General features: G+C 34.5%; 1 protein-coding gene across 2 annotated transcripts in view; it reads left to right on the top strand.

Annotated features, from left to right (window-relative positions):
* The window catches only part of GALNT13 (polypeptide N-acetylgalactosaminyltransferase 13), a 440,766-nt gene that overhangs the window by 359,730 nt on the left and 55,984 nt on the right, over positions 1–25,052 (top strand). The window contains exons 8-9 of one of the 2 annotated variants that reach the window (XM_019628471.1): positions 20,059–20,091; positions 23,905–24,044. In XM_019628471.1, the coding sequence (XP_019484016.1) occupies positions 20,059–20,091; positions 23,905–24,044 (173 nt within the window). The remainder of the gene's footprint in view (positions 1–20,058; positions 20,092–23,904; positions 24,045–25,052) is intronic. The other variant, XM_019628472.1, reaches the window with a different exon arrangement.

The following is a 25,052-nucleotide window of genomic DNA, read 5'->3' on the forward strand; positions in this document are numbered from 1 at the left end:
ATGAGGTATGCCTGTATTTTGCTTTGTTTTGTTTGTTTAAGGCAGATTTCATTCATCTGAGTGCCATTTTTGATCTCTTAACTTGTGAGGCTAAACATGTGTTCGAATATGCTATAACTCCTTAAAGCCATTTGTGAGTTCCTCCGTCAGATTTGGCAACTGAGACAGTTCCCCAGTTATAACAGGGTATTATCCTCCACCCTCTATTCTTTTTCTGCTCCCTATTTCCTTGATTCTTGTGCAGTATAGAAATTGGGGATGTGACTGCTAGATGACACCATCCATTTTACACATTGGAATATTATTTAATTGTGTTGCTCTAAGCCATTTAGATATGTGGTGAGTTTCCAGTATTCAGTAAACAAAATCCAGATATTTTATCCAGAGCTTTGCCTGGTAAACAAAGAATACTTACATGCTATTAACCAAGAGAAGTGGTTGAGGCTGTTGTCTTTCAAATCTTAAGTGTATTGCCTTTTGGTCCTTAAAAGCATATGGGAGATGGTTAAATGAGTTTTCAACAAAACGTGAGCTGATGACTCTGCCTAATACAAGGCAAACCGAGGAGCATACTAAGAGTACAGTTAGGAGCCATTACCAGAGAGAAGGCTGTAAATTAAAGCTTAACTATAAACTTCCAAACTGAGGAACAAAAAGCGAGTGGAGGAACCATTACCTAATTTGTGATGAAATTCAGTGGAAAGTAGGTAGTGTTGATTTCAAGTACCCTAGCTACACCAGTGGAGGTTGCCTTGCACATAATGATTTCATTAGTTCAACTTGTAAACACGGAAAAACACCATTCAACTGCCCCTTTTAGAATTACAGTGTGGTTTTCCTGCCAAAGTGCTAATTCCATATTGAGATTTGAACTGACAGAAATAGCTTACACTGTCCATTGAAATGCTCCAAACCCACACTTTGTAAAAACTACCCTAATTTTGAAAATCTTTCAAGGAGACGGGTAAATAACCAATCTAATAGACTAATAATAAATTCATTCATCTTAATGATTAAATCTGATCATTTATTTAGAATGCAATCATTCATTCTCTGCACAGTCAAGTTCAAAGGCAGACTATGGCTGTTCTCAGAGATAATACTAAGGACTCTGGTAAGAAAGCAGAGGTGACCAGCCTATGAGAGGAAGATAGAGGCTACACACAAGGACAAAGAGAAAAACAGCCAGGCCCTACCCTGAGCCTCACCCGTCAGGAGAATCTGTGGGGCACTTTCCTTTGCTCATCCCAGGAGAGCCTAATTTAGGATGTCCTCTCTGCTCACTATGAGGATTGTTCCAGAAAAACTGTAATGTAAGGAAACAGATGTAACCACCAGCCTAAGGAATTCATCACTAAGAAAGGACAACAAGAACAGGACGCTAATATAGGAAGACAAACCAAACTGCAGCCACCAAGAGCCTGGCCTCAGGAATTAATCGATTTATTTATTTGTCCCTTCCTCATTCACCTCATGAGGACCAAAACAACTTGATTTTGATAATCTAATTTTCAAATCTCTTGCAAAGCAGGTAGATGGTGGTCTTGCTGATATGCTCTTAGGAGAGCAAGTTTTTTTGTTTGTTTTTTTACCCCCCGCCAGCTATTTCCATCTGCTCTTTCATCAGGAATAGCAAATCCAACCATACAACTTGTGAAACAGTTTGACTTTTAAAAGGGAAAGGCTTCCATCTACTGGATTCTTTGAGTAATAAAGTATATGAGCGTCCACATTCGATTTTCTTTGGGTGTTGACAATATATATATAACTTGGCACATCTACTTAAAGGTTTCATAATTCTTTTAAAATGCATTTTATGTCAAGTATCTAGTCATTAATGAATACATTCAGGTTTAACAAAATATAAACCCCATTTTATATCAAATGAGGGAGTAAAGAGGAATATATAAATTGGTTTTTCACTGGGAAAAAGTGAGATGGAGCAGTTAAATACCTAACAAAGAAGTTCTATTTATTAATAAAATCCATAATAAAAATAACATTACCTGGGATATATCAAGATGGTTGAAGGAAATAGGATGTATTGTTTCATTTATATAGGTAGACACTTCACTTTTTTATTTTCTAAAAATTGTCTTACTTTTCATGGGCAAATGCCTCTTCGTTCGAGTGCCACTATTTTGAGTTCAGCTAAAGCTACCTAATGATGTATCTTCTTGCTTATATGTTACATTACACAGATAATAGTAGGGATATTTGGGGTGGGGGCTTACTTTGAACTACACTACAGACTATATATATATATATATATATATATATATATATATATATNTATATATATATATATATATATATATATATATATATATATATATATATATGTATGTATATATATATATATAGTTTGAGTTTTTTATGGGATTATTTCTTTCCTATAATCTTTTACTGAGTCAGTACAAAGAGGTAACAAACCATTTTTACTCCAGCAGGGTTGGATTTTTAAAAATAATGTAATAATTTGAGGCTTTTACTTAAAACAAATTCAGCATGGAGACTATAGTTAAAAATAACTGTATTGTATACTTGAAAGTTGCTAAGAGAGTAAATCTTAAAGGTTTTCATCACAAGAAAAATAGGTTTGTAACTATGTGAGATGATACATATTTTCTAGGCTTATTATGGTGATTATTTTGCAATGTATACAAATACTGAATCACTATGTTGTATACCTAAAGCCAATGTAGTGTTATATATATGAGGTGTGATCAAAAGATACAGTGAATGTTGAAATAAAAAAAATTATTACAGTAAAAGACACATTGCCATTAATCCCCTTCAAAATACTCCCCCTCGCGTTAAACGCACTTATCCCATCATTCTTGCCACTTTCTGAAGTAGTTCTGGAAGTCCTCTTTTGTGAATGCCTTTACTTAATCCTTCATCACGACAATGCTCTGTGTCGTACATTACTTCTGGAACAGCAGTTTCTGTCAGGTAAAAGCATTACAGTGTGTCCTCATCCACCTTATTCACCTGGCACCGTGTGACTTCTGGCTCTTCCCCAAAGTCAAAATGACCATGTAAGGTAAATGTTTTGAATCAATTCAGGACATCGAGGCAGTCAAGACAGTGCAACTAAAGACACTCATGTAAGAGGACTTCCAGAACTGCTTCAGAAAGTGGCAAGAATGATGGGATAAGTGTGTTTAAAGTGTGGGGGGGGGTATTTTAAGGGGGATTAATGGCAATGTGTCTTTTACTGTAATAAATATTTTTATTTAAACATTCCCCATATTTTTTATCACACCTTATAAATTATATCCCAATAAAAAAGAAAACATTAAAAGTTAAAATACACACATGTGGGAATTAAAGCACAGGAAGGGAAACTAGTCAACCAAGCAGTCAGTTTTGCAAGTAGGGTTTTCTAAAAGGGGAACATAATTGTGGGGCAGCCTGGCTCTTTATCTATATAGTTGTATAGCTGGCAGTGGATGCCTTTGAAATGGATGTTTTGGCAATCAAAAGTCTAATGTCAGGTACTTATATTACAATAAAAAAAACTAATCGGGAGACACTTACACTGTAGGTTGGCATGTCCCTAGAGGAAATGGGATGCCTTCCACCCAGAAGGAGACAGTATTTTGTCTTGACTCTCATGGATTGGTCTCCCCAGCAGCCTACACTGCTTCTTCTAGTATCATTAAGGGAGGGTTTAGAGACTCACCTTGGTCCAAAGGAACCACTTCACATTGAAGGAGGCTTGACAATGGGTACATCATCATGGGATCCACTGATCTTATCATAAAGATATTACCCCAAAAGTCTCCAGCCTGATGGAATATTAGCCTCGGAGAGGCTCAGCTAAGGAACCAGCTGGAGATAACATCCCATGGGGTTGGGGTACTCTCCTCCAAATGTGGTGTACTTTGAACTAACAACAATTATATGGCACTGTGTTCCTAGTAGCAAGAACACATAGTCCAGAAATCAGATTGAAGTAGGATCGACCCCTACCATCAGTTCCAGGGACTCAATCGGGGATTTTGTGCATCTGTCCCCACAACTTTAAGGTCTATTGTTGTTGAAGTGTGGCCTCCAGAGATGGAATGCTTCCATCAGGTGAAACAGTAAGGGTTCCACTTCACCCAAAGCTACAACTGTATTCTGGTTAATTTGGATCTTTATGCTGATGGACCAGCCGCAAAGGAAACATTTACTCTTCTGGTATGAGTAACTGACCTTGGTTATCATGAAAAGCTAGAAGTGCTGATACATAAAGGAACAGGGATGGGTGTGTCTGAAACTCAGGAAATACACTGGGATACTTGGTATTTTCATATCTGCTGATAACACTGGCAGCTGGAGTCCAACAGAAGTACAACATAACCAGGAGCTCAGAACTCTCAGGGTTGCCACCAGTCTTGTTCTCACTCGACAAGGCAACTTAGACCAGCAGAAAGTCAGTGAGGGTGAGAAGAACCCAATAGATGGGTGGTAGAAGAGGAAATTGACAGAAAACAAAACAAATGCAGTTTATATAATAGAATGCAGATACCTTGTTGGTGTCTACAGCATACCTTGTTGGTGTCTATGTTTTACTGAACTCTCTTAATTTTTAATCCCAATTTATGTCAAAATTATACTGAATATCTTTTATACTGAATGAAAATGAACAAGAAATAGCAGATTCATGTTGTCGATTTATAACTATGGATGTTATCTGGCAAATAAGACAAAATTTAAAAATCATGACAAAGTTCTTTCTTTCTTTCTTTCTTTCTTTCTTTTTTATGTCAAACTCCTAGATATCTAGAACAGTATTATCTGTGGGTTTTCCATGGCCCCATAAGGCTAGGTTGAAGAAATAAGGAAGAAAAACCTTAAAATTTGTCTTCTAAGCTATAGCAAATATTTAAGGATTCCCAGATGAATTCTCTATGGTTTTAACTAATTCCTTCCATTAGGAATTTCTGAATGTATAATTTCACGTCTACAAAAGAGTAAGTTTTGCTAAAGCAAAATTCTGTTAGGGTCGCTATAGACCTCATTTTGAATGCTCTTAGCTTCAAAACCTGGAATATAATATAATGTTAGGAATGATTCAGTTGATCAGGTATGTAATTATACCTGAAGAATTTCCTAAAATAGTACTTTTGAAGACAGAAATGGTTTGCTGAGAGTAATAAGTATTTAAATATATCTTAGCTTGGTAATTATATACAACAAATGCTAAATTATAAATAATGATGTGATAGAAATCCTCTTTAATACAGACTTATTTTAATCTTGTGGTTTCCTCTTTTTAAGCAGTCTCAGTTCTGTTCATTGTCTTTTGTTTTGTGACCAAACTTTTTCACATATCTATGACCGATGCTGATTGATACTGGCAATTTTTGTTTCACTTTTGGATCAGAAAATTTCTTGGCACAAAAAGGGGGGTGGATCAGCCTATTCTTTGCACTTGTTCCAAATCAAGACCAGACCTTCTAAATTTATCAACAAAAGAAGAATCATTCTGTGGCTTTAGTCTACCCATTAACCTTACATTATTTAAGGAGATTTTATGAAGGAAATAAAAATTAAAAATTTTTTTAATCTAACTTAAATGAATGAGTGAACTATTCCTGATAACAAACATGTATTGGTTATTTAATATACATCAGGCATTCTTCTAGGTCCTGGGAATCTAGAAGTACATGAAACAGACAAAAATCCTTATATTCCTGGAGTTTACCTTACAGCATGAACTCAGACAATAAATAAGATAAATAATTAAATAGTATGTTTGATTATGATAGCAGGCAAGGAAATTAGTAGGGTAATGAACAGGGGTTGGGCAGAGTGGTCATGCCATTTTAGATAGGGTAGTCAGGAATGATTTCATGAAGAGACTTTAGTGATTTGACCATTCTGGCATTGTGGCCTATGATTGAAAAAAAAGCTCAGGCGTTTCTGAGGACATGTCAGCCTTGTGGGGTAGACCACTCAGATTTCAGACCCGAGGACCAGACCCAATGGGGAACTGACACAGGTGATACCAATCCTCTGTATAATCTCATCCCTTCACACCACACTTAAATTCAGCTCCCATTCAAGAAGTTCACAGGGATCATAGCAGAGGGTGGCTCTGCTACACTTAATGTTTCCATTAAGAATTGATCATTTATCAGAAATAGCACTAAGCCTCCCTGGTTGGACACTCTTATGAATGATCTAATATGTTCAGCTCTGTACCTCTTCTCTTGAGACAATCAGAAATATAACTAATATTTTATGTTGTAGAGAATGACTTCTCCCTGAACTTCTTCCTAATAGGAGAAGGCTAAACTCTGGTAGACTTATTTCAAAACCATTGTTCAACCTCTGTATTGTAGGTGTCTAATCTAATAGAGTTTACACATGCATAAAAATTGCATTTAGTTTGTCTAAACAATGCAGAGGTAAGATTGATTGTAATAATTTCTTGTGTCACAAAGCTATGCATTAAAATTTGTGTATTACAGTCAAACATGGTTTTCCTTGGATTAACCATTGATCTGCACCATTTTGTCACAATGCCTCTATACTGGCTTGCATAAGTAAAAATATTTTCTCTGCACCTAAAATTTAATGAACTGTGACTTTAAAAAAAAATGTATATGGCCCAGCCTCAGGAAAATTTCTTGTTGTACCATGTAAATTGAAGCCATAAACAGCAGTAATTTCAGAGTACATATAACATGTGGGTGGAAATAAATGATGTATGCTTAATAAATTATACCTAGCTCTTTTAAAGCAGAAAACAAAACTATATCAGGAACATTTTTTTTTAAGGCCACTTAAAGTTTATGTCATTAGTCCATCTCGGTAGCACAGTAGAAAATAAATTTTTACATATGATAATAAAACTTATGTAATATTGGCTAAGGACTAACAATATGTTCTAAGTAAAATAAACCCACCATGTACAATGCCACGTAGCTTTCCCTCCTCATTTAAGAAAACCTTAAATTGGATTTTTATTAACAAAGTTTGATCAAATGTTATTAACCTTTTGTTAATGTTACTATTGACAATCTTCAAGTGTAGAGACTTATATATGAAGCTATGAGTGAAAATTAAATTATTGCTTTAGTGTAAATAATTCTAAAACAACTTATCTTTGCTCTGTTAACACTGTCTAATAATATCCCACATATTCAGTCTTTTGAAGGCTATTTGATTCTTATTTTGTATATCTAAAAGAAACTTTTAAAAGTTAATTATCTAGAAGCTACTTAATATATAAAAGCATACTAATATCCTAATAATTATTGAATATAAATTAAGCCTAATAGTGTTTGTATGTTCTGTTAAGATTGAAACAGCACTGGTTTATTGTCAAACAGAAATCTATAATTAAACTATGGAGTAACCACACAATTTTAATGCTCTTAAAAATTTCTGATGAATTTTATAGCACTGCTTTGCAGAATACCTTTTAATTCAGTACCTTGGAATTCAGTACCTTTTAATTCAGTATCTCTTAATTCACTAAACATTGGGAAGTAAAAGTTGCAAGATTGAGGACTACATAAAAAAAGATTTAAGGATTAAGATTGTTGAGCCCCATGAAAATAAAAATAAAACACTATCTTAATGATAGTTATCAGAAATAGCAACTATATTAATTCATGGCTAAAATTACTGAAAATAGCTTTAAAAGTTTACCTTTCCAGCAGAAGAAATGTAATTAAACTTAAAAAAAATCCATTTGTATTTAAAAATTCAAAAAGTGGCATAAATAAGACTAATTTGTTATTAGGTTATGAAATAATTTAATGCAAAGTTTATATAATGGAACAAAGGTGTTTATAATTTTTTGGACATAACAATAGTTAAAATTTTTGAGCTCTCATTCTGTGCCAGAATGTATTATCTTAATTATATTCTTTATCTCATTTATTTCCTCACAATAATCATACTAAGTAGTTACAATTATTATTTCTATTATACTTTCCACAAGTGAAGTAGTTTATCCAAGGTCAAGTAGCTAGTATATGATGGCTCTGGAATTCATAATCAGAAAGATTGTTCACATATGAAATACTGAAACTACTCATCTAAGTCTCCATTTCTGCACAATATTCAGCCTGATGCTTTATAGACTCTACTATGACATTTCAGAAAACAAGATGGTAGAATAATATTTTATGTATTCTTAAATGGTCATGTATTAATATTCCCAGATGTTCCACTTTTAAAAGACTTTTAAAATGTATATATTAAAAAATAAATGATTATCTAAATAATTTCATAATATTCTCCACAGAGAATATTTCATACTATTTTCCCATTTTCTTCTTAGTTTTCTTGGAGGTTTTTATAAAGTCAATATGTCTACTTATCTACTGATAAGTAGATAAATTACCACAAACCTAGGGGCTTGAAATCACAATTTATTATCTCACAATTCCTATGGGTAAGAAGTCCAGGCAAGTCCTAACTGGGTCTTCTGCTTCAGGGTCTCTGACATAGCTGCAATCAACATCCTGGGCAGAGCTACATTCTCATCTCAAGGCCCAACTGTGAACAGATCTGCTTCCAAGTTCACAGGATTGTTGTCAGAATTTAGGTTCTTTAGATCATTGAATTGAGAGCTTCAGTCTCTTCCTGGCCATCAGTTTTTTGCCATGTGTGCCTCTCTGTAGAACTGCTTACAAGATGGTAGCTCAATTTTCCCAAGCGAATAATGGAGTCAATAGAGATTCTGCTAGCAAGATGGAAGTTACAAGTAACTTTTTTATGGTAGTGAAATCCCCTCACTTTTGTCATATTCTCCTGGTTAGAAATAAACAGATCCTGCCAACACTCAAGGAAAAGGGACTACCCCATGGTGTGAATACTAAGAAGTGAAGATTATCAATCAGGTTCATCTTAGAATCTGCCACAGAAAATAATGCAGAAATAAAGAAGTAAGTAATCCCTGGTAATAGCCGGAGAAAAACAATTTTGTACCGATATGTTCCTAAACTATAAAAACAGATGGTATTTCCCGTAATGACCACCCAGTTCATTCTCCATCTCATCTCACCCAACTTTGATTACCATTTCAGCGCAATAATTACTTCATCAGACAGCTTTCCCTGACTGACTCCTCCTTAACTTTCAGTAGACCAGTTTTCTATTCTATGCTTTATACCCTGGATATCTCTCAAATACATTTGTAATTTTACATTTGGTAATTGTCATCTGTCTTGGTTATTTGGTTAACTACTGATTAAGCTGTGAGGGGAGAACCTCTATATAGTTTTTGTTCAACATTTTATTCATATCATGAAGTACAGTATATAATAGAAACAGTGAAAAATGTTGAATGAAGAGATAGATGTTAAGGGCACTGAGTGGAAGTTAAGAGATCGAGATTCCAATTCACTTATCAGCTGTGCTACTTCACAGATTTGATCAACTTTCTGAGTCTCAGGGGTTTTCATCTGTGAAAGGTTCATTCTAACTCACACAGTTACAATTCTGATGTAATTTTGTGATTTTTATATAGTTGTTAATCAGTAAAATTTTACTACATTGAATTTTTTCCCCAGAGTTTTCCGTAACTACCTCTTTCATCTTTTAACCTACGATTTTGAGGTTTTAACCTGTTTGCACAAGCGAAGTTTAATGTGAGAAGCTTAAATCAGTATTTGCAAGATTATTTATATTTTTAGAAACACTCCTAATATTCTTCAGTTTGTACATTTGAATTACATAGTTATGGTATGATTCAAAATGCTTTCCTTTCCCCTAGACAAATCAAAATCAAACCCTCACTAGCAAACAAAAAACTGCATTACACACAAGCTATTCCTTTCAAAATGTTGGCATTCTGTCTTCCCCTTCAGCAGTCCAATTCCCCGCTGTAGACCCAGAGTGTTTCTTGAATTATACGGCAGCATAGCCTTAGACCAATGACACCCTGAGAAAAATACAAAGCTCTAAAAATGAAGAGAGGCATGTTAGAATTCTCTAGTAATAGAGTACCAGACTATTATGTAGAAGAGTATTTTACCATCACAATAGCACAGCTGACACACTTGGCCAGCTTTCATCATGACTGAATGTTGCCTTTATTTAGAAGCTGCTGAGAAGTTCTTATACAAAGCAGTGTTAAATCTGGTTTGTGAACAGTATCTTATGTACACAATAAATAAACTTTGCTTTCAGTATCAAGTCTTTGACATGACTAGTACTAGACGAAGATAAATACTGCATGGGAAACCCAGGAGCAATGTGTTATTCTACCATTCCCAAAAATCATAAGTCAAACTCATGCTTATCGAAATTTTTGTCATTGGTCGTTCCATAGTAACAGTGCAGTGTCCCGAGGGTGACTAATGGCTCTTCTATAGCCTTTTCCAGCTCCCTCATTAATCGTAGTTCAGGACAGAAGGGGCACGTTGGTTGACAATGGAGGTTGAGCATATTTTTGCAATTTTTCTTTCAAAACAGAAATCAACATGTTCTTTTAGAACAGTTTATTTATTTTTCAATCTGAATTTCTACTGTTCAGTTTCTACTGTAGTGTACAGAAAGACCATGATTATGGAGTTTGTGTTTTTCTTGTGTGACGTGTGTGTCAAAAGCACTACAGTGCACAGTTGTGGACAGGTGAAATGGCAGGTGCAGAGATGTGTGGAGTTCCAGCTTCATTTTATTAGTACTTTGGGTTTAGAAAAATGCTTGGCTTGAGGCCTTAAATGATACCTGTAGGAGTGCAATTCTGAGAAGTCTTGAAAGTTATGTATGGCATACTTCTCAATGAAAGGGCATCTTGGCCAAAGTAAGTTGTTGATTTGCTACTCCATTCACCTGATATACAACAGAAGTGAAAAGCCTCGGAAAACAGTTAGCCCACCCTTTGATAAAAGGATGAGGTGCCCCTTGAGGTTCGTATCCATATTAAAACAACAAACATAACAGGTGACTTTTAGTGAGCACTTACTATGTATCTTGCACTATTTGAGTGGTGTTTTGCATGTTAACTCATTTAATAATCACAATAACACTGAGGATGGTGCTATTATTATGCCCATTTAATAGAAGAAAGAACTGAGGCCTTATGAGGATACATAAATTGCCCGGTATCAAAAGCTTGGCCAGTGTATGACAGAGTAGAGAGTATGAACTACTCTCTAAGGAGACTGGTGTATTCTTAATCTCCTTTAGTCATATCTACACATGTACAGAATTCTTTCCTTTTGCTTCATAAAGAGAAATCTTTAAATATATAGAAGTCATTCCTGTTGAAAAAAATTATATACCCTAGGCTTATATTCTGTTAGCCTAGATAATCAAGAATGGACTCTGTGTGCTCAATATTTCTTCTATTTGATTTGCATGTTCCATAATGTTGTCCCAGATTTTACTTGAGTTAATAAGATGTAACAACCAATTCACACTAGTCTTCCTGGGTCATATTAGTTTTTTTCCCCCTAATAACTCATAATTCAGAAGCATAATTAGATTTTCTTATTAGTTTTGCAGCAAGAATGCTGACTAAATACAGACTAGGAAAATGTACTTAAATGAATATTAAAAATTGTCGATGTTCTTTATTAGTGAGACCAAGTTACACTTTGGAGCCAAATTTCACATGAACTTATCCCTCTCTTAAATATATTATATAATATTACATATCACATATCATATGTTATATATTATATATTTTCCCACAAAGGTTTTTCTGTAGTGAGATTAATTTACATCCTGTGAATGCTTGATAATTTTTGCTTAAATATAGAAAATACAATAAAGTAGTGCTTCTCAGTGGTTTCAATGGTGGGTTATTTTCTCAAATTTTTGGAATAGGACAAATAAATTTGGAAAATATTTACTTTAGATATTCAAAATACTCTTTAACATAGTAAAAGTTCTGAGGAGTCTTGTAATAAAGACACTTATTGGATTTAAATTATTGTTTCTGGTAAACTATGACCGAATAACAAGTGTTTAAGTACTGTATTTTATCTATTTTAAGTTACCATCAATTTAAAGATCACCGTTTTATTATATACCACTAAGAAAAGTTTCCAATTAAACTATAATGTGAGACTCCTTTTCATTTAGAATTACTGGGTTGTCAGAAAAGTCATGAGGTATTTTTTTCTGTTTTTCATTGCAAAAATGCGTCATGACTTTTCCGACAACCCAATACTTTGTCCTGTCAACTGAAGGTCATTGTTGCCGATTCAACACTAGCAGAAGTCCCCATTTTGGGGTGTGGTGAAGTGGGAGAGATACTTTATTCAGTTGAAACAGCTCTGTTGTAATACAGCCTGACCATGGAACAGCACAGCTATGAGGTGGCTCCAGCTAGGCAGCCCTTGTATTATGGCGCTGGTGTTACGGCTCAGGACTACACGATAGCACTGCTCTGTTGTTGCAGCTCCAGCCAGGGAAACACGTTCTTTGGAGAAAACTGAAAGTTTGCTTCCTGAGCCAGAAGGGAGCTGACTTACATAGAGAGGAGTCCCCATCCCTGGTCCCTGATTGTTTACTAAGTCTGACAATTAACTTTGCAAATTTGTTGCAACAATGTTGGCAACCTTTTTTCACATCAGAGAGATTATTCATTATGAATTTGTACCAACTGGACAAACAGTGAACCAACTTTGCTATTTGGAAGTGCTGAAAATGCTGCATGAAAAACTTGGATGACCTGAACTTTTCACCAACAATTCATGGCTCTTGCATCATGACAATGCACCAGCTCACGGGGCGCTGTCTGTGAGGGAGTGTTTAGCCAATAACAAATAACTGTATTGGAACACCCTCCGTACTCACCTGAACTGGCCCCTGATGACTTCTTTCTTTAACCGAAAATAAAGGAAATATTGAAAGGAAGACATTTTGATGACATTCAGGACATCAAGGGTAATATGATGACAGCTCTGATGACCATCCTGGAAAAAAGTTCCAAAATTGCTTTGAAGGGTGGACTAGGTGCTGGCATTGGTGCATAGCTTCCCAAGGGGAATACTTCAAAGGTGACATTAATGATATTCAGCAATGAGGTGTGTAGCACTTTTTCTAGGATGAGTTCACAAACTTAATTGTCAAATTCCGTGTGTGTGTGTGTGTGTGTGTGTGTGTGTGTATGTGTGTGTCTGTGTAGGGATGCCAAAAAAAATGTATACAAGTGGACACTGGTTAATGTTGCTCGAGCAGTAGTTTTCTGTAATCAGACATATAGGGATGCTGATGGTAACCACTTTGAGCACCTCTTGTAATTGCAGAAGTCAAACGTGACTTGTATTCATCTTTTGTTATCAGTATATATTGAGTATTACAATTTCAATACCGTTTTCCTTTCTTAAAATGTGTATACATTTTTTGGGCACCCTATGTATATAAATTTAATTATAATTTGCATTCAATAATATTCTACATCAGCTTCAGGTGTGCAGCACAGTGGTCAGGCATCTACACAATCTATTAAGTCCCTGATGAGTCCAGTACCCCTCTGGCACCTTACATAATCTTTATAACATTATTGATTATATTCCCCATGCTGTATTTCACATCCCTGTGACTATTTTGTCACTACCAATTTGTCCTTTCTAATCCCTTCACCTCCTCCCCCATCCCCACCCCATCCCATCTAGCAATCATCAGTTTTTTCTCTGTATCTCTCAGTCTATTTCTCTTTTGTTTGCTCATTTATTGTGTTCTTTAGATTTGACATATGAGTGAGATCATTGGTATTGTCTTTCTCAGTCTGACTTATTTCACTTAGCATAATCTTCTCTATGTCCATCCATATTGTAAATGGAAAGATTTTGTTATTTTTGTATGGCAAAGTAATACTCCGTTGTATAAATGTACCACAATTTCTTTATGTAATCGTCTGGGCATGTCAGTTGTTTCCATATCTTGGCTTTGTAAATAACGTTGCAATAAACATAGGGGTGCATATATTTTTTTCAAATTAGTGTTTTGGACTTCTTTAGATAAATACCGAGGGGTGGAATTGCTGGATCATAAGGTAGTTTCATTTTTAATTTTCTTGAGGACTCCCCATACTCTTTCCCACAGTGGCTGCACCAATTTGCAATCCCACCAACAATTTCCAAGGTTCCCTTTTCTCCACATCCTTGCCAACACTTGTTGTTTGTTGATTTATTGATGATAGCCTCTCTGACAGGAGTGAAGTGGTATCTCACTGTGGTTTTGATTTGCATTTCTCTGATGATCACTGATGTTGAGCATCTTTTCATATGTCTGTTGGCCATCTGTATGTCCTCTTTAGAGAAATGTCTCTTCATGACCTCTGCCCATTTTTTCATTGGGTTTCTTGTTTTTTTGGTTTTGAGTTTTTTGGTATGAGTTTTTCAATAAATTTTGGATATTAACCCCTTATCAGATGTATCATTGGCAAATATCTTCTCCCATTCAGTGGGTGTCTTTTTGTTTTGTTGATGGTTTCCTTCGCTGTGCAAAAACTTTTTAGTTTGATGTAGTCCCATGTGTTTATTTTTTTATTTTGCTTCCCTTGCCTGAAGAGATATACCAGTAAAAATATTAACTAATAATCAATTTTAAATAATGAGATACCATTTATCTCCACATAACTAAAAGTGGTAAGGAATAAATTAAAATAGTCAGTGTTCTGAAAGGGAAATTAACTTCTTACACTGTTAGAACACGTGCAAATTTGATGTACCTTTCTGCAGAGCAGGTTAGTAATAGATATATATTGGGTTGTCAGAAAAGTCATGATGCATTTTTGCAACAAAAACCAGAAAAAATATGTCATGGCTTTTCTGACAACCCAATATATTTTTTTGTTATTATTAGTTTCAGATGTACAGAACAATGCAATAGTTATCTTTTTCACCCCTCGCAAAGTAACAATCCCCCTCCACCCATCCGCTGCCCTCCCACCCCCGATATCATACCTACCTATTACAATTCCATTGACTCCATTCCCACACTCTACTCCACATCCCGTGACTATATGTATATATAATTATAGTTGACATACAATATTATTCAACATCAGCTCAGAAACAGAGTACGGTGGTCTCCTTAACAAGACACGAGTCCAACTGGCCCCCTAAAAAATAATTACAACATTATTGATTATATTCCCCAGACTGTCTTTTCTATCCCTGAGGCCATATTGTAGTTACCACTTTGTATTGTCTCGTTCCTTCCTCTTCACCTTCATCCCCACCCCCTCAACTAGCAACCCTCAATTTTTCCTCTGTGTCTCTGAGACTATTTCTGTTTACATTTCTCATTTATTCAGTTCTTTAGATTCCACATATAAGTGAGATCATATGGTATTTGTCTTTCTCTGACTGACTTATTTCACTTAGCATAATGTTCTCTAGGTCCATCCATATCTTTGCAAATGGTACAATTTCCTTCTTCTTTATAGCAGAATAATACTCCATTGTGTAAATGTACCATAGTTTCTTAATCCAGTCATCTACCAATGGGCATTTCAGTTGTTTCCAAGCCTTGGCTATTGTGAATAGCGCTGCAATAAACATAGGGGTGCATATATTTTTTTCAAATTAGTAACTTGGGTTTTTCTGGATAAATACCTAAGAGTGGAATTGCTGGGTCATAAGGTAGTTCCATTTCCAGTTTTTTGAGATACCTCCATACTGATTTCCATAGTGGCTGCACCAATCTGCAGTCCACCAACAGTGCACCAGGGTTCCCTTTCCCCCACAACCTCACCAGCTTGTTTGTTGACTTATTGATGATAGCCATTTTGACTGGAGTGAGTTGGTATCTCATTGTGATTTTTATTTGCATTTCTCTGATTAGTGAGGTTGAACATTTTTTCATATGCTTGTTGGCCATCTGTATGTCCTCTTTAGAGAAATGTCTCTTCATATCCTCTGCTCATTTTTTAATTAGGTCAACAGCCCAATATTTTTAAAAGTCTTTAAACCAGCATATAATTTATCAAACTACATTGCTTATAGATATTATTGTAATGAAATAATCAAGGGAATAAAAAAATGTATAAAGATGCTTGTTGATGCTCAAGTCCAAAATTAGAAACAACTGGAATGTCTCTCTATAGGGCTCTGATTAAATAAGTTATTAGCAGCTTATAAAATAAAATGCCACAGAGGCATTAAAAACAAAGTTAAAGAAGAGTTGAATTGATGTGACACATTGTTTTAGAAAGAAAGCAAGTTGCAAGTGCATATTACAGTATACATTTTTCCAAGACAACTGTATCTATATAATTATATATACATAGAAAATCTAGAAAAATCATTACCATAACTCTATTACAGGTGAGTTTTATTTTACCTTTCCTATTTATCTATGTTTTAGAATTGTCTGCAATGAATATAGAATTCTCAAATAACTGTAAGAAGTTTTTAAAGTATAAACATACACATTGTATGCAATTTTTTCTTACTATGGGGGATAAAAAACAGAAAACAAAACAAAAGCACACGATAGATCAGTAGAGGTTTCACTGGCTCAATATTTCCTTTGCATTTTGCATAAAATATGTGAGTTGGCAGGTAACTTTATATTCTGGCTGCTGTAGCTTCTGAAGGATGGTAAACACTACCTTGAAGGTCCACACTTGGAATTTTTTCCTAGCGATTGTAGATTTTTAGAGTCAGTTTGCTTCAACTGATATCAAATTGACCTTTATTTTAAAAGGCAATTGCAAAGGTTCACTTTTCTTATTTCCCATATTCTCATTCATCTGGGACAAAGCAGTTCAACATGAGATTGTTATTGTCAAATTGAACTGAAGTTTAAGGCAATTACCTGGAAAATTAAGCCTCAAACCCTGCCCAAACTTTTCACTATGGAGACCATACAGACAAATTGAGAAGTTGCCTGCTATTTGTTTCTTCTGTGTGACATAATCCTCAACAGAAGCTATGATCTTATTACAATTCATTATTTCATTTTTATTCCATTTAAATAAAATTGCAGTCAAAATAGTAAATGCTAAATTCAACAGATAATCACTATGTATTATTAGCTGGCATGGGCCATCAACTTCCAGTTAATGGAGTTCTATACACAGACTTTTTAATGAGTGGTTATGAGCCTGGGGAATTTTTGTGCATATCAAGAATGGGTAATAATTTAAATAGTGTGTTAAAAGAATAGTTTTGAATAATAAAAGTATTCCAAGTAATCCACTAAACTTCTGACAAAATATAGTGTGTGTGTGTGTGTGTGTGTGTGTGTATTCTAGGCTATAATAAACTCTAGTTGGTTTAAAAATGATTTATTATTACTTTTAAGGAGAAAGAAATTCAGATCTTTACTCATAAAGTTCTTGATGATAATTATTCAAAGTAAAGAAGATGATTTTCTATTATAGGGAACTTTGAAAATGTCAAAAAACAAAAAAAATCCTAGTTGAAACTATGTATACTGATTCACCAAAATACGCAAGTATATTGTTAATATATTATTGTGTATAAAAAACTTTATGATTAATTATATAGTTTTAATTGTTGTGCTTAAGAAAAATAGGAGACATATTAAGCGCTCTCTTTTTTTTAGCTAGCAAAGGGAATGTGCTATTTTTATTTTACTGAGTTTTTTTGTTCCATATGTTTTCTTTGCTTTCTTTTTTATTAGTTTCAGGTGTACAAAACAGTGCAATAATTGTACTATTTACCCCTCACAAAGTGACAACCTCCCTCCGCCAATCTACTGCCCCACTCCCCCCAGCCCCGACATCATACATACTTATTCCAATTCCATTGACTCCACTCCCCACACTATACTCCACATCCCATAACTATATATATATATATATATAAAATTATAATTGACATACAGTATTATTCGATGTTAAATTCAGGTGTACAGTGCAGTCGTCAAGCCTCTACACCATCTATGAATTGGTCTTCCTAACAAGACCTGTGATCATCTGACACCCTACAAAATATTTACAGCATTATTAATTGTATTCCCCGAACTGTCTTTCATATCCTTGTGGCAATGCTGTAGTGACCTATTTATGCTGTCTAATCCCTTCCCCTTCTCCCTCATCTCCACCCCCCTCCCCACTAGCAACCATCAGTTTTTCCTCTGTGCCTCTGAGACTATTTCTGTTTCATTACTCATTTATTCAGTTTTTAGATTCCACATATAAGTGAGATCACATGGTATTTGTCTTTTTCTGACTGACTTATTTCACTTAGCATAATGTTCTCTAGGTCCACCCATATCGTTGCAAATGGTAAGATTTCCTTCTTCTTTATAGCTGAATAATACTCCATTGTATAAATGTACCACATCTTCTTACTTAACCCAGTCATCTACTGATGGGCATTTTGTTTGTTTCCAAGTCTTGGCTATTTTAAATAGCACTGCAATGAACATGGGGGTGCATATATTTTTTCGAATTAGCATCTTGGGTCTCTCTGGATAGATACCTAAGAGTGGAATTGCTGGGTCATAAGGTAGTTTCATTTTTGTTTTTTGAAATACCTCCATACTGATTTCCATAATGGCTGCACCAATCTGCAGTCCCACCAACAGTGCACCAAGGTTCCCTTTTCCCCACAATGTCGCCAGCACTTGTTGTTTGTTGATTTATTGATGATAGCTATTCTGACTGGAGTGAAATGGCACCTCATTGTGGTTTTTATTTACATTTCTCTAATGATTAGTGAAGTTGAACATTTTTTCATATGCCTGTTGACCATCTGTATGTCCTCTTTAGAGAAATGCCTCTTCATATCCTCTGCCTATTTTTTAATTGAGTTGTTTGTTTTTTTGGTGTTGAGTTGAATGAATGTTTTATAAATTTTGGATATTAACCCCTTATCAGATATATCATTGGCAACTATCTTCTCCCATTCAGTAGGCTGCCTTTTTGTTTTATTGATGATTTCCTTTGCTGTGAAAAACTTTTAAGTTTGATGTAATCCCATATGTTTATTTTTTCTTTTATTTTCCTTGAGTTAGGGGATATATTAGTAAAAGTATTACTCAGGGTAATGTCTACAAATTTACTCCCTATGTTTTCTTTTAGGAGTTTTATGGTTTCAGGTCTTATATTTAAGTCTTTAATTCATTTTGAATTTGTTCTTATATATGGTGTAAGTAGGTGGTCCATTTTCATTTTTTTGCATGTGTCCATATGTTTTCATTTCAATTAGTTATGACAGTATAAACCATTTAAAATATTTTTGTTAACATTTTCCATATTTCTTATAGAGACATAATTGTTTCAATGTATGAATTATACTTTGCCAATAAATATACCATTGATTTACTTAAGCATTCCCTATTGAAGAAAAATCATTTTTCCTTTTCTTTAAGCTATGCTGCAGTATATATTCTCATATATAAAATTTTAAGCTTTAGCCTATAATCAGGCTATTCTGTCATCAGGCACCTTGATTATAAGGAAACCAGACTATAAGGCTTATTGAGCATCTACTAGGGAAGAATTTAATGGAGATCATTATGATTTTCAATATATTAACTATTTAAAATTTTAAAACATAAATGTCCTATGTATCTAAACTTAATAGTACCATAAAGTAGATATTTAAATGATGAATAGGCAAGTTATTTAAAAAATTATAACAATCCATAAGTGTTATCATTTACCTATTAAGTGTTATAATTTACCTATTAATCAAAGCTGCAAACCTGCAGTTAATAAAAATACTCTTTTTTTTTCTAATTCATTATTCATTGTCAAGGTCTTTCCAGGTTTGTGCAATTCGCATCGAAAGCTTTACCTTAAAACTTTGCAATTCTTATAAGTTGCCTTTGAAAATGATGTGTAATAATGCATTAGGATTTCTTCTATTGCAGCCTTCCTTCCTTACCCTAGTCTATTTCTGTCATAGCATGTTTCACCTTTTAAAGTGTTGCTGTTTATTTATGTCTTCCCCCACTAAAACTCCACAGAAGAAGATACTTTTATTTGTGTTCGGTGATGTGTTCTGAGTGCCTTAAAAATTTGCCATATATATAGCTGGAATACAATGAATATGTGTCTGCTGACTTATTCTTGATTTGAACTCAGCTCTCTCTGTCTTTTTTTTTTTCTCTGTCTCTCTCTTTCTATCTGTTTATCATACTTCTGTGTTGGCATTGCTGTCATAGAAATTCTCTATGTGGTAGCCCAAGAAGCTCCAGGTAAAGTATCTGTATAGCTAGCGATTTCAGAGGAAAGAGACCTTAAACTTCAATTAGCAAATCTCAGTATACTTTGATTAGGCTGGCTGGTTCACATCCCCATTCCTGAGCCCATTTATGATCAGTGGTGTGTACGGTTGAAAAATGGAATGCTTTGATTGTCTTGGGTGTTACTAAGAATTTGGCGTAAGCATCAGGGGCATCCCCTGGGAGCTTGTTAGATATGCAGACTCTCAGGCCTCACACCATACCAACTAAATCAGACTCTGCATTTTAACAACATTTCCTGGTTATATGCCTTCAGTCTGTGCCCCATTTGGAGATGGGTAGGTGGGTAAAGGAATGGGGTCACCAAACCGCACAAACTGAAAGGGAGGGAGGGAGGGATGCCCAAAGAAAACTGGAATGCTCTTAGCAGAAGGCAGAATGAATGTTAGGCATGATCAGATATCCATTCCAATATGCAATATGTATTCAGCAATTATTATATACCAGGCACTGCATTATACCTTTTCCAGACATAGTATTCAAAACATCTCATTAGATATTATCAGATAGGATACCTAAGGCTTCAAAAGATTAAATAATTTATCCAAAGTTTTTGGTGGGAGGCAATGAGCAGATTAATCTATAATATAATACCAAGTAGTAATAAGTGTTCTGGAGAACAATTAAGCAGGACAGAGGAATAGAGCTTGCCTCAGGATGATGAATGGGAGGAATCAATTTAGATAGGAAGGTCCGGGCGAACCTAAGGAAGTGAAGTTTGAGCAAAGACCTGTACAAAGTGAAGGACAGCTCATTTCACGATGATGCCATTCCAGACAGAAAAAAAGATGAGTACAAATCCGTGAATTGGAACGCCTGGCATGTTAGAAGAAAAGCAAAGATAAAATTAAATAAAATAACAGAAAAACAACAAAAAGCTAGTGTGGCTATGATAAAGTGAATACAGCTGACGAGTTCAGAGAGATGGCCAACAGTCAGTTCATGAAGTACCTTAAGCAATGGTTAGAATGTTGTCAATTATTCCTAGTACCATGGAAAATCATTAGAAGCTTTGGAGCAGGGGAGTGACATGATTTTATTTATATTTAAAATATATTGTCTAGGGAGCAGGCAATAGTGGTTAAGGGATAGATGGGAAAATGTAAGATGTCAGAGGGACTAGTTAGGAGGCTGTTGCAATGCTAGTCTAGGCAAGAGATGAGAGAGGTAGAGGGGTTGGTGGAGGGGCTGGGGGTATTTTGTGAATCAACTGCCAATAGAAATTGCTAATAAATTGAGTATATGCATGTGAGATAAAGAGAATGACTCCTGTATTTTTGCCCTGAGCCAATGGGTAGATATTTGTGTTAGTTACTAAAATGAAGAACATTGGAGATAGGGCAAGTAGAAAACTCAAGAGGACTGTTTTAGACTTGTCAAATTTGAGATGCCTCTTAGAGATACCAGTAACATTGTTGGGTAAACAATTGTATAAACTGCTTTAGAGGGGCTTGGAGATAAGGTTTGGAATACACTCGTTGACACAGGCCAGCAAAGACATCGCCATATTATAGCTGCATCCACTGGGGTCCAAGACCTCAGTCGCTGTACTGAAGGAAAACAAAGCTGGTGGGTGTCAGACCTGCTCTTCTATCTTTAAGACCAGAACTGACAGATGTCCCTTTCCCCCACGGTTCAGTGGTCAGGACCAGATAGATGTTCCTGCGTCCATGCAGGGGCCTGGAAAATGTGGGCTACATGGACTGTTTGGTGAGCACTACTACCTCTTAACACAATATTTCACTTCTAAGTAAGAAAATATAGATGAGAAGGAAGAACCCATCTTTCCCAAAATATTAAGATAAGCCCAAGGTATTTTTACCATTTCTAAAGATAAGTTAAAGTAATTACCTAGGATGAGGACAAAACCCAAGTTGCAGTATTAAGGCCAAGGGGTAGCTTAGAGATAGTAGAGTTAGAAGGATTTAGCTTTCCACAATAATTTCTGTCATTATCCACTTGCTACCCTTTGCCGAATATGATGAGGGCAAAATTAACGTTTTCTCTTATCTAATGAAAAATAATATGCAAATGAAACTTCAAACTTCCTTCCAATCAGAAAACTTGCTCATAAAACCCTTCTAGGAAAAAAATCCTGCAGCCCAGTCTACTAAATTTTAACATGATAAAAAAAGAAAATAATGATATAGAAATAAATGACCTCAATTAAATCACCCACCTCAATAATGAAACCAGAACAGTAAAACTAACTGTTGAACTAAGTCCTCTGAAGCTATAGTGCCTTTTTTTTCTGGACCCAATGGCACCTCTTTAAAAGATTTTAAAGACTACCATTTAGATGGTTTCAGTTGTCATAGCACTTAACACAAAGAGAAATTCTTTTAGTGATCTATTTTGTAAATGTTTTCTAGACTTTTCATGTGAAGGTTGAACTTCAGATCAGAGGTTCGGGATAAAATCATTTTGAAAGCAAATACATATCTGTTTAAAATGCCCTTAGACCTTTTAGTTTTCTATCCAAACACCAGCTAGAAATATCAATATTTTCTTGGGAAGAAATGTTTTGGCCATGTAAGCATCATCAGAACGCTTTATAAGAACACTAAAACATTTGATTTTGTAAAACAAAAATTCTGAAGAGACAGTGCAGGGAGGGTGGAATTATCAGGTGATGGGCTTCAAGAGTGTTGCTGCTTTTATATATAGTGACCCAAATAATGGCATTCGTTGCGGACATTTATTTAGGTTGTCTAAATAATTGCTTCTTATTTTACAGAATAATTGATGGGCATTGATGCTTGGTTAGGATAGAATATACTAAATACTGGGTGTTTTTTTCTTCACAAAAGTCTAGTTGCTTACTGTCTTTAAAAAATGTTAAAGAGAGACCTTTTCAAAATAATCTGAGAAAGAACTGCAATCTTATCACAGTTATTTAGTCATTTCAGCCAAATGTCATTTTTAATATTGATAATGAGCAAATCATATCACCATATTTTTTATATAAAAATTAGTGGCATAATTGTTTTTATATATCAACTAGAAAGCATTATCTTATGATCTTCAATGAAAATATTTATTTTAATTTCATATGTTCTGTTATTTTGTAAAGTAAAGCTAATACCTGTGAGTATATTTTATTTATTTATGTTCATTTCTTTATGCTTATTCACTAATTTATCCAAAGATTCAAGGTGGCTTATATTAAATCATAAAATAAAACAGGGGAAAAAAATCAGTAAAGAAAAAATCAGGCCTGTGGTAAGGCTAGATAGAATAAAAGTTGACAAAGGAGAAGAGAAAGTTATTAATAGAATGTGTAAGTGCTGGTATGTACATTGTGAGGATCATATTTATAGAGTAAATTCCTCATGAAATCTACAGTTGGTAAATAAGTGACACTAGGGAAACTATGAGCATTAACAAAAATGTTGGCGCTATTGAAATTTTTATTAAAGAGAAACAGCGACATTGTCACACAGCTCAGTTAAGCTTTGATTATGAGATATTAAATTAATACCAATTTGCACTTAGTTGATTAATTATTCAATCTAAGAAGTGTAAGTACTTGATGATAAATATTTGCATTTGAAGTCATGTCCCATGGAAAAAATTTTTATATCTATGTAATGTACTCATTGGATGTTAGCAAGAAAATCAATGTAGTCGTAACTGCGTATAGAATTGAATTTGATGGATTTATAATTATAGAGAAAAAAACCTGGTAGCAAAATAAACAGAGTGAAAGAGTGATGAAAGAAAAATAGCACCAACTGATTTATGTGTTTCTCTGAAAAATTCCAGGTGTGGTCAAAGTGGATTATGGAGATGTGTCAGTCAGAAAATCATTAAGAGAAAATTTGAAGTGTAAGCCCTTTTCTTGGTACCTTGAAAACATCTATCCGGACTCCCAGATCCCAAGACGTTATTACTCACTTGGTGAGGTATGAATTATTTATTTTGGTTAAGTTATAAATATATTTTGCAAATGGAGCAATTTCTAAGGGCTCAGTATTTTTTTATGTTATGAATAAAATGTTTCAAGGGTATTTAAATAGATATATTTTTAATGACCTTTATATTACAAGGAGCATAAAGATCTTTAGCATTGGGATTTGTAAAAGTAAGGATATCATTTAAGACTAAGTAATAGTGTTTTCTTGTTTCTTTACCAACAGCTCTGAAACTTTTTGGTCCTATGGACCTTACACTCTTAAATTTTATTGTGAACCTGAAAGAGCTTTTATGTGGGGGTAGAACTATTAATATTTACAAGATTGAAACTAAAACTGAGAACCTTAAACACTGTTTATTAATTCACTAAAATAATGAAATAATTCATTACATGTGAATGTAAGTAAGATTTTTGACAAATATTTTCCAAAGCAAAATAAAATGGTAAGAATATTAGCATCATTTATAGTTTTGTACATTGCACCAACTGCCTATTAGAAGATAGCTGAATTGTTAATCTCTGTTTTGGTATTCAATCTACTGTAATACCACACACCATGTAGTCTCTGTAAGACTCCTTGTACATTCATGAGAAGTGACGGTGAAAACTGTAGGTGACATCTTAGTGTTATTATTAAAATTATATTGACTTTGTGGACCCACTGAGAACCATTCTTTTCCAAAATATCGGGGGTAGCCAAAAAAATGTACACATTTTAAGATATGTTATTTATGTATTATATTATTTTTCAAAGTTGAATTATAGTAGCAATGTGTAGTATGACATTCACTCAAAAGATGGCATTAATCAAATGAATGCTAACGTCATTCATTGTATTACAATTTTAATACAGATTTTTCCTTTCTTAAAATGTGTATACACTTTTTTGGCACCCCCTGTATACATTATCTTTAGAAATACATAGTTGGCTTCATCACAACTATACAAACATATATTCATAATATATATTTAGTTGCTCAAAATAATAATTATTCTT

This window comes from Hipposideros armiger, unplaced genomic scaffold, assembly GCF_001890085.2.
Source record: "Hipposideros armiger isolate ML-2016 unplaced genomic scaffold, ASM189008v1 scaffold_794, whole genome shotgun sequence".
NCBI lineage: Eukaryota > Metazoa > Chordata > Mammalia > Chiroptera > Hipposideridae > Hipposideros > Hipposideros armiger.